The 14,173-nt window shown below is 34.4% G+C and overlaps 1 protein-coding gene across 1 annotated transcript in view; it reads left to right on the top strand.

The window, feature by feature from the left end:
- The window catches only part of LOC131165849 (chlorophyll(ide) b reductase NOL, chloroplastic), a 36,313-nt gene extending 23,829 nt beyond the window's left edge, over window positions 1-12,484 (top strand). The window contains exons 8-13 of the mRNA XM_058123969.1: window positions 2,506-2,563; window positions 6,180-6,230; window positions 9,815-9,865; window positions 9,949-9,990; window positions 11,963-12,073; window positions 12,209-12,484. Of these exons, the coding sequence (XP_057979952.1) occupies window positions 2,506-2,563; window positions 6,180-6,230; window positions 9,815-9,865; window positions 9,949-9,990; window positions 11,963-12,073; window positions 12,209-12,256 (361 nt within the window). The 3' untranslated portion in view covers window positions 12,257-12,484. The remainder of the gene's footprint in view (window positions 1-2,505; window positions 2,564-6,179; window positions 6,231-9,814; window positions 9,866-9,948; window positions 9,991-11,962; window positions 12,074-12,208) is intronic.
- Window positions 12,485-14,173: the final 1,689 nt, after the last annotated feature.

Here is a 14,173-nt window from a genome sequence, read left to right as displayed (position 1 = left end):
AAAGAGTCTGTTTTCTTGGACTTGAGCCCTTGACTAACCTGTAACAAAAGAGCAACCTTAGCATTGACCCAAGGCCCACCCTCCTTGTTATGAATTTGACTATGGAACAAAATTTACTTGAAGTTGGAATTTGAGATTCATAGCCCCTCCAAAACTAAAACCCGATATAAGACCCAATTTTGTAAAATTTGGAGAGAAATTTGAGGGTTTGATGATTCTCATACAGGAAATTAAATAAATTGAAGGATTTCATTAAGTAGATCTCTTAATCCCTGTCTTAAGTGTCTTGTTTGAAGATTAAACAAGTTTTTGCTAATTTTAACAAATCTTTTAACTATAACCCAAAAAAGAGCATCTATTTTATGATCCTTAGACTCAAATGTTATGGCAATGCTGATGTGACCTTTGCATTTAGGGAATACCTTATTTCTCTCTCAGGGTATTCTTTGGAAGATTCTATTCTTGGTACTTAACTATTAGTGGTTCTACTTCTTATACAGACCTCGTATCCCCATCCTCATTCTTTTCAGGATAGCTCTGATGTGAGGTGAAACATTTGTCGCTGCTTTAGAGACAGATTTGAAGGTATGTTAATGTTGTAAGAGGGGAATTGACACCGGGGCAATCATCTAGCCACCTCTTCAATCCTATAATTTATCATATTCTGATTCTTGGAGTCTCAGATGGTCTTGGATTTGCATATCTACCAATATTGCACTAAAAAAATCCTTGGTTGTATCCCATTGCTAATTATCTCTCCCCAACTCATCTTTCTCCTGCTATTCATTTTTTTGCCTTTTCTATATTCTAAATTTCTATCCCAACTTCTCATGTTTGGTCCTTGCTAATCTTAGGTGGAAGTATGCAATGGATGTAGAGATGGAGGCCTTGAGAAAGACGGTAATTTGTGGATCTTTCTCTCAGTAAAGAGTTGGTTAGGTCTCATTTGGTTCTCGATGGTACTCTTGAAAGGTTGAAAGCCTTGTCAGTGGCACAAGTAGTAAATTCAGAATTGTGGTGCTTCTGGTTGTTTATTTTGGCTTCCCATTCTTTTCCCATTGCCAATTGTTTGTGAAGAGCTAAAATTTCTTCAAAAGTAAAGGCTTTTGTGTGAATTGCGGATTGCCATTCTTAATAGAGTTAGCACCAACAATCTGTTGCAGCTTCCGAGACCAAACATGGCTCTCTCCCCTGATGTTTGTTATGTGTTGTGCTAGTAGTGAGGATCATGCACATTTATTTTCTTCATTGCTCTGCAGCTTGATGCTCATGGAGTAAGTTGTTTTGTTTTTTGGGAGAAGGTTTGATCTGTTCAGAGTATTTGGAGGATTTTTTTTCCCCTGTTGATTGATTTGTTGGCTTTGGCGGGCAAAAGAAGCTGAAGGTTTTGAGTGGAGAAGCTTGGATTTCTGGACATGCTTCATTCTTAGATTTGATTTGAGATGGGATTTGTTTTTTCTTGGCCCCTTTGTGGGTGGGTGTTCACTGTTCACTGCTCGTTGCTTCGGTGGTATGGCCTTCTCTAATATTCAGTGCGACTGGTTGGCTGTTTTAGCACAGTTTCTTGGTTTTGTTTTATGTAATTGCTAGCCTCTGTTTTGTTTTCCTTTTGTTTTTTTCGGATGTCTCATCCCCTTTGTGGTTCCTTCTTTTGTGATGAACTTTTTCTCTCTATACAGCAAAAACATATTAGTTCTAAACTTGCATTATTATGTCTATTAACAGTGTCTAAAGCTTCATAAAATATTTCATGTTTTACTACTAATTTTCGTAACTTTCGTAGATTTTAACTAAAATAAAATTTAATATTGAAATTTCTGTATTTGTGAAGTCTCAAATGTTTAGTCAAAACTGAAATTTAAAACCTCGGATAGGCATTTGTAGATAGAACAAAGTAGTGAAGGTCAGGTGAGTAGGCATCTAGAATATCTTCTTCACGCCAAGATGACAACCTTGCGCAGCTCCAGTACCATAGTGATGTTTCTCTGTTGCATCACTTACCTGTTGATATTATATACCACCACTACCTCCGCCACAACATCCATGGCAATTGTTTTTGCAATCAAATGCACAGAACCATGCTGGTAGAATTTTTATCATCATCCAGCAACCATCCCTTCCTCCAGCTGTTGCATCCACTGCCCCACCATCATCTCTCACCAACCTACGGCCACTTAACTGTTTTATATTGATGTAGGTCAGTTGTTAAGTCTTTGACGTATATTGATTGAAGTGATGAACCTGGTTCACATCAGTGTACATATTTTCTGTAGGATAAATGATACCATATTTCCCATTATTTTTTTCCCCTGATTATTCTGTTTTTGAGAGCTACAGTTACAGTTAGAGTACAATGCATTTGAATTAATTTATGATGGGCTGTAGTATACTAATATGTATCATTATATGTCATGTACCATTGGGGTGGCTGATAATTAACTTCTGTAAACTTCAGTTCTATGAGCCATATTCCTGTGTGATTTCTGTATCTTTTTCTCTCTCTAGATTTGCTGCATATGGGGCAACTAAGCGGAGTGTGATTCATTTAACAAAATCATTGCAGGTAAGTGCTGTTCTTATTTTGTGACGTTAGAAAGTTTACAAATGGCATTGGCTATTAAAGTTTTAAAGCTGTTTATGATGGTATTATACAACATCAGTTATTAAACTACTGATGCTGTTTATTCATGGCCAATGGATTTTGTGCAATGTCTCATTAAGATAGTCTTTTGCTGGGGTGCTTTATTGTTTTACATGATGGTACTGGAATTTAATTGTGCTGTGCTTGATTTTTACCCATTTATTGTTTTAGGGTCCACCATGGCATGTGAATTAGCCTGAAGCATACTAGGAAATTATCAAATGGTTCATGGGAGTAAAATTTAGTAAACCAATTCTGTTATTGTGTAAATGGAGCCAAAGGTGAAAATAAGGGATAGCCCAGTGAACATCTATGTGTTGGAGAGATTTATCCTTACTGAGCTGGTTTGTATATATGAAGATTTTCTAGGTGGGAAAGAAATCAACTACATGTTGGATTTTGAGCCAGCATTTATTATGTTTTGATGTACTTATTTATATGCTTGCAATGTAGATTTCTAGGAGCAGAAGCAATGTTGGGTTGTAATAGAAAATTAAAAGGATTTTATTCAATGCAAAAATTATGTACATCGCTAGGTCTGTTTTGTTTTATTTTGCATGGAGCGTACTTAATGGCATATATACCCCTTTTGAAGAAACTCCATGAAAAAATGCTAGTGACTGGCTCCATTTTCGAACAGTTGTCAATCACTTCTGCTATTAATACTTTTCACATTTGCTTGTTTGTTTTTCTCGTCTTCTGCTAAAGAATGTCTAGAAGTTAAGCACATGTAAATTTATTATTGTTAAAGCTTGATATACATTGCTGGACCACAACCTAATAGCTTAAACTTTTAGGTAAAGTGGTTATCTAACATGGTATAAGAGCTAGTTACTAGGAGGTCCTGGGTTCTTGTCTTGTTGCCTGCGTTATCTGTGTGGTGTTTAAAAAAATATTGTATTCCCTGTGGTTGGTGTTGTTTATTATGTTTTCATCTCTCCACGTGCTGTCGGGCTGCACGTGTGGAAGAGTGTTAAAGCTTGAGATAGATTGTTGGCCGACAACCTAATATCTTAAGCTTTTAGGTAAAGTGGTTATCTAGCAATTATCAATTTCATAGCACATCTAAGTATGTTGTTAAACTTTTAAATAAAGCATTTTGTTACTGAGAAACCACAAAAAGTATCGAGGCTTAACCCTGAAATACAAGGTTAGTGGAATTTTTTTATCAATTAAGAAAATATTCTTTATCAAAAGGTGAATGCACATGCATCAAGACTTCCTGGTCAAGTAACAAATTGGTTGATGTAATGAGATGTATAATGGAACAAGCATACTTTTGTCAAATACTATTGACTTCAGATAATATATTTGAACCAAGTTGTCAGGTTCATGTTTTGAGAATTTGCAATTTTGATGAAATTTTTATGTTTGCTTATTCTTTTAGCATATGGACTTCTGGATTACAAATAAGGCTTTAATGCTTTAAGAATCTGATATTTTATTTACTAATAGAATTTGAAATACGTATAAATATATTTCTTATGTTCTCCCCGTGGATGGTTCCCTAAGTAGATTCTGGAATTTCAGTTGAAGGTGGTGATTTCTTTCATGTTTTACACTCTTATTTCTTGAAAGATAAACAAAGAATTATATTAAGAGGGGAACTTCACACTGTGTTATTAATTCCTCTCGTCTTTCTTTCTTTCTTGAAAGTACGGTGTAGTACCAAGAGTGGGGTGAATTGGGTATTTTAAATTTTATTACGTGGAAGCTTGATTTATTTAAACCTTTTAAACAATCTCAATCATCACAAAACAACTAATCAGCGAACGGCTATACCAATAAACAATCCTAAGTATATATGTAATTTGAAACACAAGCTGTATTTTATTTTCAGCAGATTCAAATATCAACTCTGAATTTAAACAACGAACAAGTATATATATAAAACGAGATTCAACAATATTAATCAAGCAAGTATGCTTCTTATACTTGAACAATCAATCAACTAAAGTAACGTAACCTCAGCCAATTAAATTTAATTCAGAATTTCAGCAATTGTCTGATTTTCAACCAGAAAATTAAATCATGCAAAGCATTCACAAATCGATTTAACCATTCAAAGTAATCCCAACTCAATCTCAGCATTCAAAAAATTTCCCAATCAATTTAAAACATACACAGCAGTTAATAGGCAAGTTATAAGTGCAGAAAATTAAAGAGTTTTAGAAAAAGAAGATGAACATGCAGATTTTTTTTTCGAGGTTCAGTGTCCAGCCTACGTCCTTGCCCCAAGCAACTTGCTGTGAGGATTTTCCTTACTCTCTCCATTCAGTAGGTGGAGTTCCCTCTCTCCGTTGGTAGGTGGAGACCCCTCTCTATCAAGAACAACCCTCTCTCTAGGCAATGATTCTATCCCCGAATCGTCAGTTTGCAAAAGCAATATAAACTTTGCGTACAAGCAGATTACTCTCATAGTAGAGCAAATTTGTACAACAATAAAATCACTATGAACTCTTAACAGCAAATTTGTACAACAATAAAATCACTATGAACTCTTAACAGCAAATTTGTAACGAAGCTCAACAATTAATCAAGGGTTTTCTGATTTGAAGAATGAGAAAATCAGAAGAATAAATCAGAAATCAGTTTAGGGCAAAGGATTGAGCACAACAGCTTTTCAAAGAATGAATCACAGTATAATCAATGTATTTCGGTATCCTAATACGGATATAATATGCCTTACATAGCTAGGGCAAAATTCTTACCGTTTTCATTAAGTTTGGAAACCGTATCTTGCAAAAATAGGAAAGAAATCGCACGGTTTGCAAGTTTAAAGCACGAGCTTTAGTCGCCTGAACCAATTAAAATATGTGCTCCAGAACTGGCAGTAGTTAGCGATTCAGTCGCCAGACCACGTTCGGGTGACTGGAATTTCATTCAGTCGCTTGAACTAATACTGTTCTGGTTTCTTTATACTGGTAGTAGCAATTCAGTCTACTGAGCATATTCCTCAGGCGCCTGAACACTCTGTAATTCAGTTTTTCCATATTTTTTGATTCCAAAACTTACTTGTATTGTTTTGAAAAGAATTTTGGACTTTGTAAAAATATTTTCCAAGTTCTTAAATAGGTCTCTAAGTCCAATATTTAATACTAAGAGCTTCATAAACAAATTTAAGGTTAAAGTGCACTTACATGAGACTCTTAAAAACATTTAAATACAAGTAAATCCTAAGTCTTCATGTAATGACGCTTTAACTTCGTCCAAGCTTTGTCAATACTTCAATGAGCTTGTTTTCTTAATGACTTGTGAATTTAATTTGAGCTTCAGTCAATCTTTACTGAGTTTAACCATTGTGCTTGTAAGAAATGTAATACCTGAAATTTCACTTGAAAGCACAATTAGAATCCTTAGTTTGTTTTCATCAAAACGAGATTAAGCCTTGTTAGGCCAACATTTCTTTCATTTATTCTTCCATTATCTTCTCAGCCCTACAAAAATCCCGCTTCTATTTCTCTGCTTTTAGTTAACATGCAATTTTATTTGTGTATAATTCTTCACTTATATTATTATAATTTTTTGTATATTACAGGCAGAACTGCAGATGCAAGATGTTAAAAATGTTGTCATGCATAATTTGTCGGTATGTGTTGCTTCAATTAATTAATTATCTATCTTTCACATTTAAAATATTGAAAAGTCATGATGTTACTCAACTGTGTCAAGTTTTATTATTTGGGTTGCTAAAATCACATGTTTAATGATGCCGATGTTGCCTCCTACACATGGCATATGGAGCAATTAGTTAACCAGTTCAATTGATGGCTTTCTCTTGGGTTGGTACATCTCTGCAAGTTTTACCCCAAAAATGACATTGAATGGTTTGTTTTGCCACTCGGTTTGTGCTGGTGGTTAAAGTAGGCTGAGTTATGTTGCAGTTAGTGCAATAGTCACTTGCAATTTTGATTACTGTCGTAGACTTGTAATGAGTTGTTTAACAATATTTTTTGAGCATTTTCTTTGTGTGTCTAGCATTCCTTTTTTGCATTTCTAATTTTTAGTTTTTTTTTCTTGCTTAATTGGTGCATTTGACGTGTATGGAACTTTATTGCAGTAATCTTCCTAGTTTATACTCTTTTTTATTGGTTTGTCCTTCACTTCAACATTCTAAAAAAATAGCATTGCAATTTTTGCTTCTCCAATTTTTGTCTTCTACCAGTTTCTCTAACTAGAAAATTGCTGCCAAGACATGAAAAATGGGTAAGCCATGACCTTATTGATAGTACTGAAACTTTGACACTAGTCAAGTAAAATGACTTTTCCTTTCAATTCAATGAAAATTTTAAACTAGCTAGTGCTATGTCAGTGATGTCATCAATTGCCATGAAATTAAATGTCTTATAATTTCTCAATATAAACATCAATATAAATACTTTTATGAGTACCAAAAAAATATATCAACATCAATATCCTATTGTCAAAATACATATCAACACATAAAATAATGTTTCTATTGTTGTGAAGCTCGGGATTATTCCACCTAGCTTCACCTAGTTTACTATTGCACATGTGAATAAAGAGTGAATGATTGTGCTAAATTATTCCAAGTAAATTCCTAGGGAAGTGGGGGGTCACAATGGACCGCTTAAGTGCCACTTTCCTAAACAGAATTTTCCTTAGACATGTAATTAGCACAATATATCACTACAACCACACCCAACAATAGTCATTGAATAGATGAAAGGAAGAATACCAGAATTTAACGAGGTTTGGCTAATTGTGCCTATGTCCTCGGACACTACCAACTAATATTTCTCTATTACAGAAATATTACAAAGAGAGAGAAGAGAGAATGTGTCTAAGAGAGAAGTAGGCAATTCTGGGATGGTTTTACAAATGCAAGTAGTGGGTTTATATAGGGTAGAGAATACCACTATTACAACAACCCATTTACTATTACACCAACCCTTCACCCACCATTGAAGACTAGCCCACCATTAAAGACTTCCATGACAACCTTAAGTTCAACAATGTTGAGCTTCTGGAAATGAGCCACTATTCAACATCTATGTCATATCAATATTCCTGACATTATTAACTTTCGGATGACTTGGTCAATGTGTGTATCGATAGATTTAGAAATCCATTAATATCTGCAGATTAAATAATTCATATATATCATTGGTTATTTTATGGATCAAAATTTACTAGTAGTTATATATCCAATTTCTTGATGAGGAGAACTTGATATGGTGTGGATTACAATCTAATATTTAGAACTCAAGAGATTTTTTTCTTATTTATTTATTTATTTTTCTTTCCTTTGTGCTTCCCAATATGTAGAAATAGCATCTGAATACTGCTTGTGTGGAATAGAAGAGCATTAATATTTTTTATTTATAAGTCAATGCATCACATTATTAGACTCTTAACAATATTTCCTTCAATGACTCTTTGTCATTTTTCAGTTTGAAAAACGTCATATCCATGATATGGAAGAAAATATGTTAAAATATCTAATGTTTCAGACATTTGAGGTCACTTTTTGATTGAATTTGAGATATTGATAGGTATATTAATAGAATTTCAACATAATGTTGAGAATATTCTTTTGGTTATTTTAACAATATTCTTTGTCACTCTGGGTGACTTTTATATTGTAGTGCCCACTTTTAAATTTTTAGATAAACAAGGAAATTATTAAGGAAAAAAGAGAGATACAAGTTTACAATGCCAAGGACAAGGCATCCTCCAAAAACTTTAGGAAACCAAAGATATTCACAAAACAACAATAATGAACAAATTCCAATCTCTCTCCATGTTTAAGGAGAACTTTAAAAAAGCCTATTTGTAGAGCATAAAGTGATGCAAGAAAAACTATAAAGTATGAGAAGTAACAATACCATTGAAAATTTGGCATTCCTTTTCTAACTGGATGCACCAAGTCATACGTCCCTCTAAAGAGCTTTCCTCTCCTCCTTCCAAAACCCCTAAATGGAAAGGAAAAAAGGTCATCCAAATGCAGAGGATATATCCAATTCTCACCAAAAACTCCCCAAATTATTCCCCATACTGCATGAAAAAGAACTATAAACCTGGCTCTAATACCCTGTTAGATTACTGCTATACCTAAAAGCTTAAGCTCTTAGGTTGTAGGCCAACATATGAATTACCTTATGCCAATGAGAGTGAAGTTCTAAAAGGAACTGCCCTGGCTGCTTCTCCACTATGGAATCGGTCTTGGAACACTAAATAACCCCGACCTAATTCTCCCTCCACTATCAACTTTTTCCCAAGATTTTACTAAAGCATATTTTATAATTTGATATCTAATGTAATAAGATTCCAGCAAAGCTGTAAATCTGATTAGTGCTATAGAATTTAATTTTTAAGTAAGTAAAATACTCACAATATATTCTGTAGTGTGAACTTTTTTATGTAATAAAAATACAAAACAATAATTCGTAGACTGTTGGTATATAATTTATCATTTAAATAAAATATATTACAGCTAAGCCTTTAACTCCTAATTGTAGTCAGCTATATGAATACTTTTCCTCTATTCTATTCAATCCAGGGCAATATCTTCCTAAAGTTGAAGGGCTGTCTAATTCTTATTACATCAATCACTTAAATGAAGTTTTTCTGGGCTTTCCGCCACTATTGCTTCTGATGGCAATCAAAAAACTCATTCTTGCTAATACAATATTCTAACTCAAAAATTTTAGTTAACAAAATATAAACAGGTAAATGAAATGTATTATGGATGGTCAACATTTAGGGGGAGACGGGATTATGCTTCCAAGATGTTATTAGAATCCTATATATATGGTACAACTTGATTGTGGTAGTGTTATGTGCTATGAAAAAATAACAATGAAATATTTTGGCACTCATATAAATTTAGAGGGTGCATGTACAAATTATGCCCACTTAACTTTGCAAATAATCTTACTCCAGTGTGAGGATGATTGGGAAATCTATTATTTTAAATGTCACAAATTCTAGGGTGGTTGAATTAACTCAAGTACATCTAGCTTTTGATTAGCAATAAAAAGAAAAAGCTTTTATAGTCTTCATGATTCACAAAAGCCTCATTTTGTTGGACTTTTGGCATCTTGTTTGGAATTTTATGTGTGTGTTGTCTATGTTCCTAGTTTTAAACAGTTTGCTCATTCAATCAAATTTTCTGTCTTCTGTTTCAAATGTGTTTTTGCATTGTCACAGCCCGGAATGGTCACAACTGATCTTCTCATGTCTGGTGCAAATACAAAGCAGGTTCAAGATTATCATATATTGTCATCTTAATGGCTCAGCTGCAGGTTTATAATCTGGAAGTAAAAGCATTTTGTTTATTGCAGGCGAAGTTTTTCATTAATGTGCTGGCAGAACCAGCAGAAGTGGTAAGAAAATTTCCTTTCTAGGCTGAATAGAAATGCAAGAGGTCTAATGTTGTTCTTATATTCAAGCATAACATGATTGATATGTTGCATGGTCATCGCAATCTGTTTGGCCATCCTTGTCTTGGAATGCATTGTGAATAGGGAAATTTCGTAAGGTGAAAAATCAAAAAGGTGATTTGGATATGGAAACACTAGCTAATGCATTGTTACAACTTACATGAAGTGGGAATGGGAGCAGGTATGGAAGCAGGAAGACGTAGAAGATTCAAAATTAGAAGTGTCTATATAAATTATATATGGTATTGAAAAAAAAAAATTTATGTATAAAACTACAGCATACAAACTAGCATATAATATTTTCAGATTAAAATGTCTCAAATTCCAAATCGAGGCTGTCTAGCACATAAATTAACACTATTACACTAAAGACAGTATTTTTGTATAAAAATGCTTGTGAAGCTGTAACACAATATAATTCGTAATCTATTTGTTCCAAAATGATAAGGCAGATAATATTGGCACTCCAAAAGGTACCGCTGGCACGTCATCGTTTTTTGTTTTCCTCACATGATGAAATGATGAATTTTCCCCCTTCTTCTTTGTTTTTTTTTTTATTTTATTTTTAAATTTTAATTTGTATCTTTTGCTTCTAAAGTGAAAATCAAGGGATAGATTGTATGTCAAGGGGTAAAATTGTCATTAACAGATTAGAAAATGAACATAGAGTGCCGATAGCACTTTCCAATGATAAATGTCAAACATTTGGCTATTGAAAGTATTCTGAGGTTTAGAATGATGAAACAATGTTCAATCATGCCTTTCCATAGAAAAATGCCAAATTGAGGCTCTGAAGTGAGGATGACTGGGTGAGACCTAGTATAGGAGGATCCTGTAAGTGAAAATTTACCATGACAATCCAGTTGATAACTGCAATTACAGGTTCATCATAAAGATCTATATGGTTAAACTCAATGTAATTAGTCTTAAATTAGTGATGTGATCTTGTTCGAGAGTTGAGAGAGACAGACTTGCGAACTTATCAAGCCTTTAATGGCATTTCATTTCCATCTTGATGTGGGACAAGGACCCTTAAGGCACTTCTCTATTCACAGGCGTCACATGTTGCACTATTTTCATTCCAGTGCACACTGATTTTCTACCATTTTGCGATTAACTGAGCTCCTTTTTCTCATGTTCAGTTGTTTCTCGGTTGACATTCTAATTCACTTGCACTTGTTCACCTAGAGTACTGCTCTAGGTTGCCACTTTTGTACAATGAGACTTCTGTCTTTCAGATGGCAACACTGTCAATGCACCTGTCACTTTTTCGATTTGAGGGTCTATAGTCGACTATCTTCCTGCTTAACTTGTCCTTAACCCACAGTTTATTAATGGAGATCTTACTCCAATGCCATTCTTTCATGCCCTGATACGAAAGCCCTAAATAAGATTGAGTAATCCACGGAAGAGCTCAGCCACCAAACTAAATATTCTAGCTGACTAAAGAATCTTTCTAGCTTATAATCACATTTCATTTCCATCCCACTCCAATATGTGACTGGTACTTTAATATATTTCACTCTCACACTCTACATTCATTTGACTACCCTTGTGGCCACATTTAAATTAAAAACAAGAGCATATTTGAATGCGAAATTTCTGATGCACTCACCTGTGGAAGGATTTACCCAATAAATTCATATATGTTACAATAATGCATCCATTAGCGTACTTGATGGAAGATGATGAGCTATGCTAGGTATATTTGTGGGAAACAGCTAGGTATAATCTTTTTGGAAGGTAAATACTATGAGATTCACATGCATGTATTAAAATGTTTCAGTTTTTGTTTCATGCATTTTTTTTTTTTTTTGCTTTAATTTTATTTTGTTTCTATTTATTTTTCTTCTTTTTTGAGGCTGCTTTTATTATTATTATTATTATTTGCGCATTGTGGTGTTTGTTTTTGCAGGTTGCTGAATACCTTGTTCCGAACATCAGATCAATCCCTGCCAATGGATCAACAAAGCCCACTAACATTCGTTTCCTCACTGGGTTGAAAGCCTACTCCCAGATATTCTCAGTTAAGAAGTTGATACAAATATTTGTTTTATTTTAATTCTGATATGCTGTTGAATGAAAGGTGTATTCGAGTTTTAATCAATTTTTTGGGGGCATTCACTAATTCTTCGTTTCTCTTGTTTCTTCTTTCTTATAGAGATTTGCATTCGGAGCTAGAAGAAACAGATATCTTCTTGAAGAGTGAGAACTATTGAGGCTGAAATGTTGCATGCTTTAATTAAAAAAAAACTATTCATGTAAAAATGTCAGTCTTCTCATTGTGTTGTTATTTTCCTTATTTTATGTATTGTATTTTTTAGGAAAAAGAAAAGATGAATTTCTTTTGAACATATGTTGATTTGTGTTTGTTGAGCCCGTTGGGTTGGTTACCCTTATACCTAACTTAACAGTGATATTTTTTGTTGAGGCATCACAGCTCAAGTGCATTACACGCTTTATTAACAAATTTATTCCTTTGGGTCAATCCAGAATGAAGTGTTTAATGAAAAAATGGAAGAAAAGTTGGCTGGTACGATGTTAGTTGTGTTGAACCAGATGGAGCTGAGTTTTTCAAGTTCCTCGTGCTCAACCTGAAAAATTGAACATTTCTGAAATAATATTTGGAAGAGATTCTGAGCAAGAAAGCTCTAATCCAGCTAATAGCGAGCTTAGGATACGTGCCCAAATGCCCAAATCCCATATCGATCGAGGCTTATGTTTAGGCTCTGGTTGAGAAAAGAACGACCCAGGCAACACGAGCCACCTCAACCCCTACCTAACGATCACTTATGATATTATTATTCGACAATCATAGCTATTATCGTTGAGAATTATTGTAAGCAATAATTTACTTCCATTTCATTTATTAACATTTTTTAATGAGTCATGACCAAGAGACGTCTTGATTCCATTGCTCTGTTTCTTTCTCAGTTTCTTGTATACAATGTATAATTGAGCATGCTTGTTTATATGACTCAACCTTTTTGTTCTCACGTTCACAACAGAATAAAACGCAATAATGAACAAACCCCTATGGGCTATGGAGGAATCCTAAAACCCTCATCAATTTTAACACGATTATGGAAATAATTTTGCTTCTGGTGTTTGGTTTTCTTTGTGCAGGTAGCAGAGGTGGGGGGGGGGGGGGGGTGGGGACAGGTGAAAGGCATGAATGCTACGTATGACGTGAGGATGGAAGGATTCAAAGGCTCGTCCGTGACTTGAGACGGTGAGGGCAACCACTGAAAACAAGCGAAGGGACAGTGATGGTTTTGGACTTGCGTGCCCATCTCGTCTGCCGTCTGTTCGTCCCCTGTTTCGTTTTCGGGTGCTCGTGAACTTTTCTGAGCTGTATGTATTACAGCAAGTCCGCAACTACTTTGCTTTTTTTAATTAAAAATTGTTCCTTCCTTCTGCCATAAATTGTTCTGTGGGGAATAATACAAATAACTATGAGAACGACTCTTCGAGGCAATTTGGAGATTCTTAAGAAGGAAGTAATCAAACGCTTGAGCACAATGCTGGATGGGCTGGGTTTATATATTATTGGTTCATTTGAGACTAACATCAAAATTAAAAACATAAATAAATAAATAAGTTAATTAATATTTTTTTTATACAAAAGAATAGAATAAAAATTTATCATTTGATTTATGGACAAGGCTGCCTTGTGCCCAATTTTTCTTTTTAAATGATCGGAATTTTAATCTAACCAAGTTCAAATTTATTTAAATGACTCCAAATTGAGGGATGAAAATATTTTTGTTCATTTATTGACGCATTCCTGGTGATTCATTGGACAAACAACAAGTGGGAATCGAACTCGACGTCTTGAAGTTATCATAGCCTAATTTCATCCTACTCAACTAGGCGAATTATGCCCAATCTTTTTTTTGATTGTGGAAATGAATGTTTGGGGTTGGGGCATGACATAAACTCTCCAACGGCTTGTTTTGATGACATTGATCCCTTTGACCACCCAACATGAGAATTGAAGTTAGTGTGCCAAAAGGTCGGCTGCTTTCATGAACTTCCCTTCCCTTTTGGGAAGAGAAGACAGTGGAATTGAGAGCTGCATTAATTTTTACTCAAACAGGTTACTACCAAAAGCAGCTGAAGCTCA

This window comes from Malania oleifera, chromosome 10 (genome assembly GCF_029873635.1).
Source record: "Malania oleifera isolate guangnan ecotype guangnan chromosome 10, ASM2987363v1, whole genome shotgun sequence".
Lineage (NCBI taxonomy): Eukaryota > Viridiplantae > Streptophyta > Magnoliopsida > Santalales > Ximeniaceae > Malania > Malania oleifera.
Note: the sequence above shows the minus strand (reverse complement) of the source record. Positions and strands in the feature narration are given on the sequence as shown.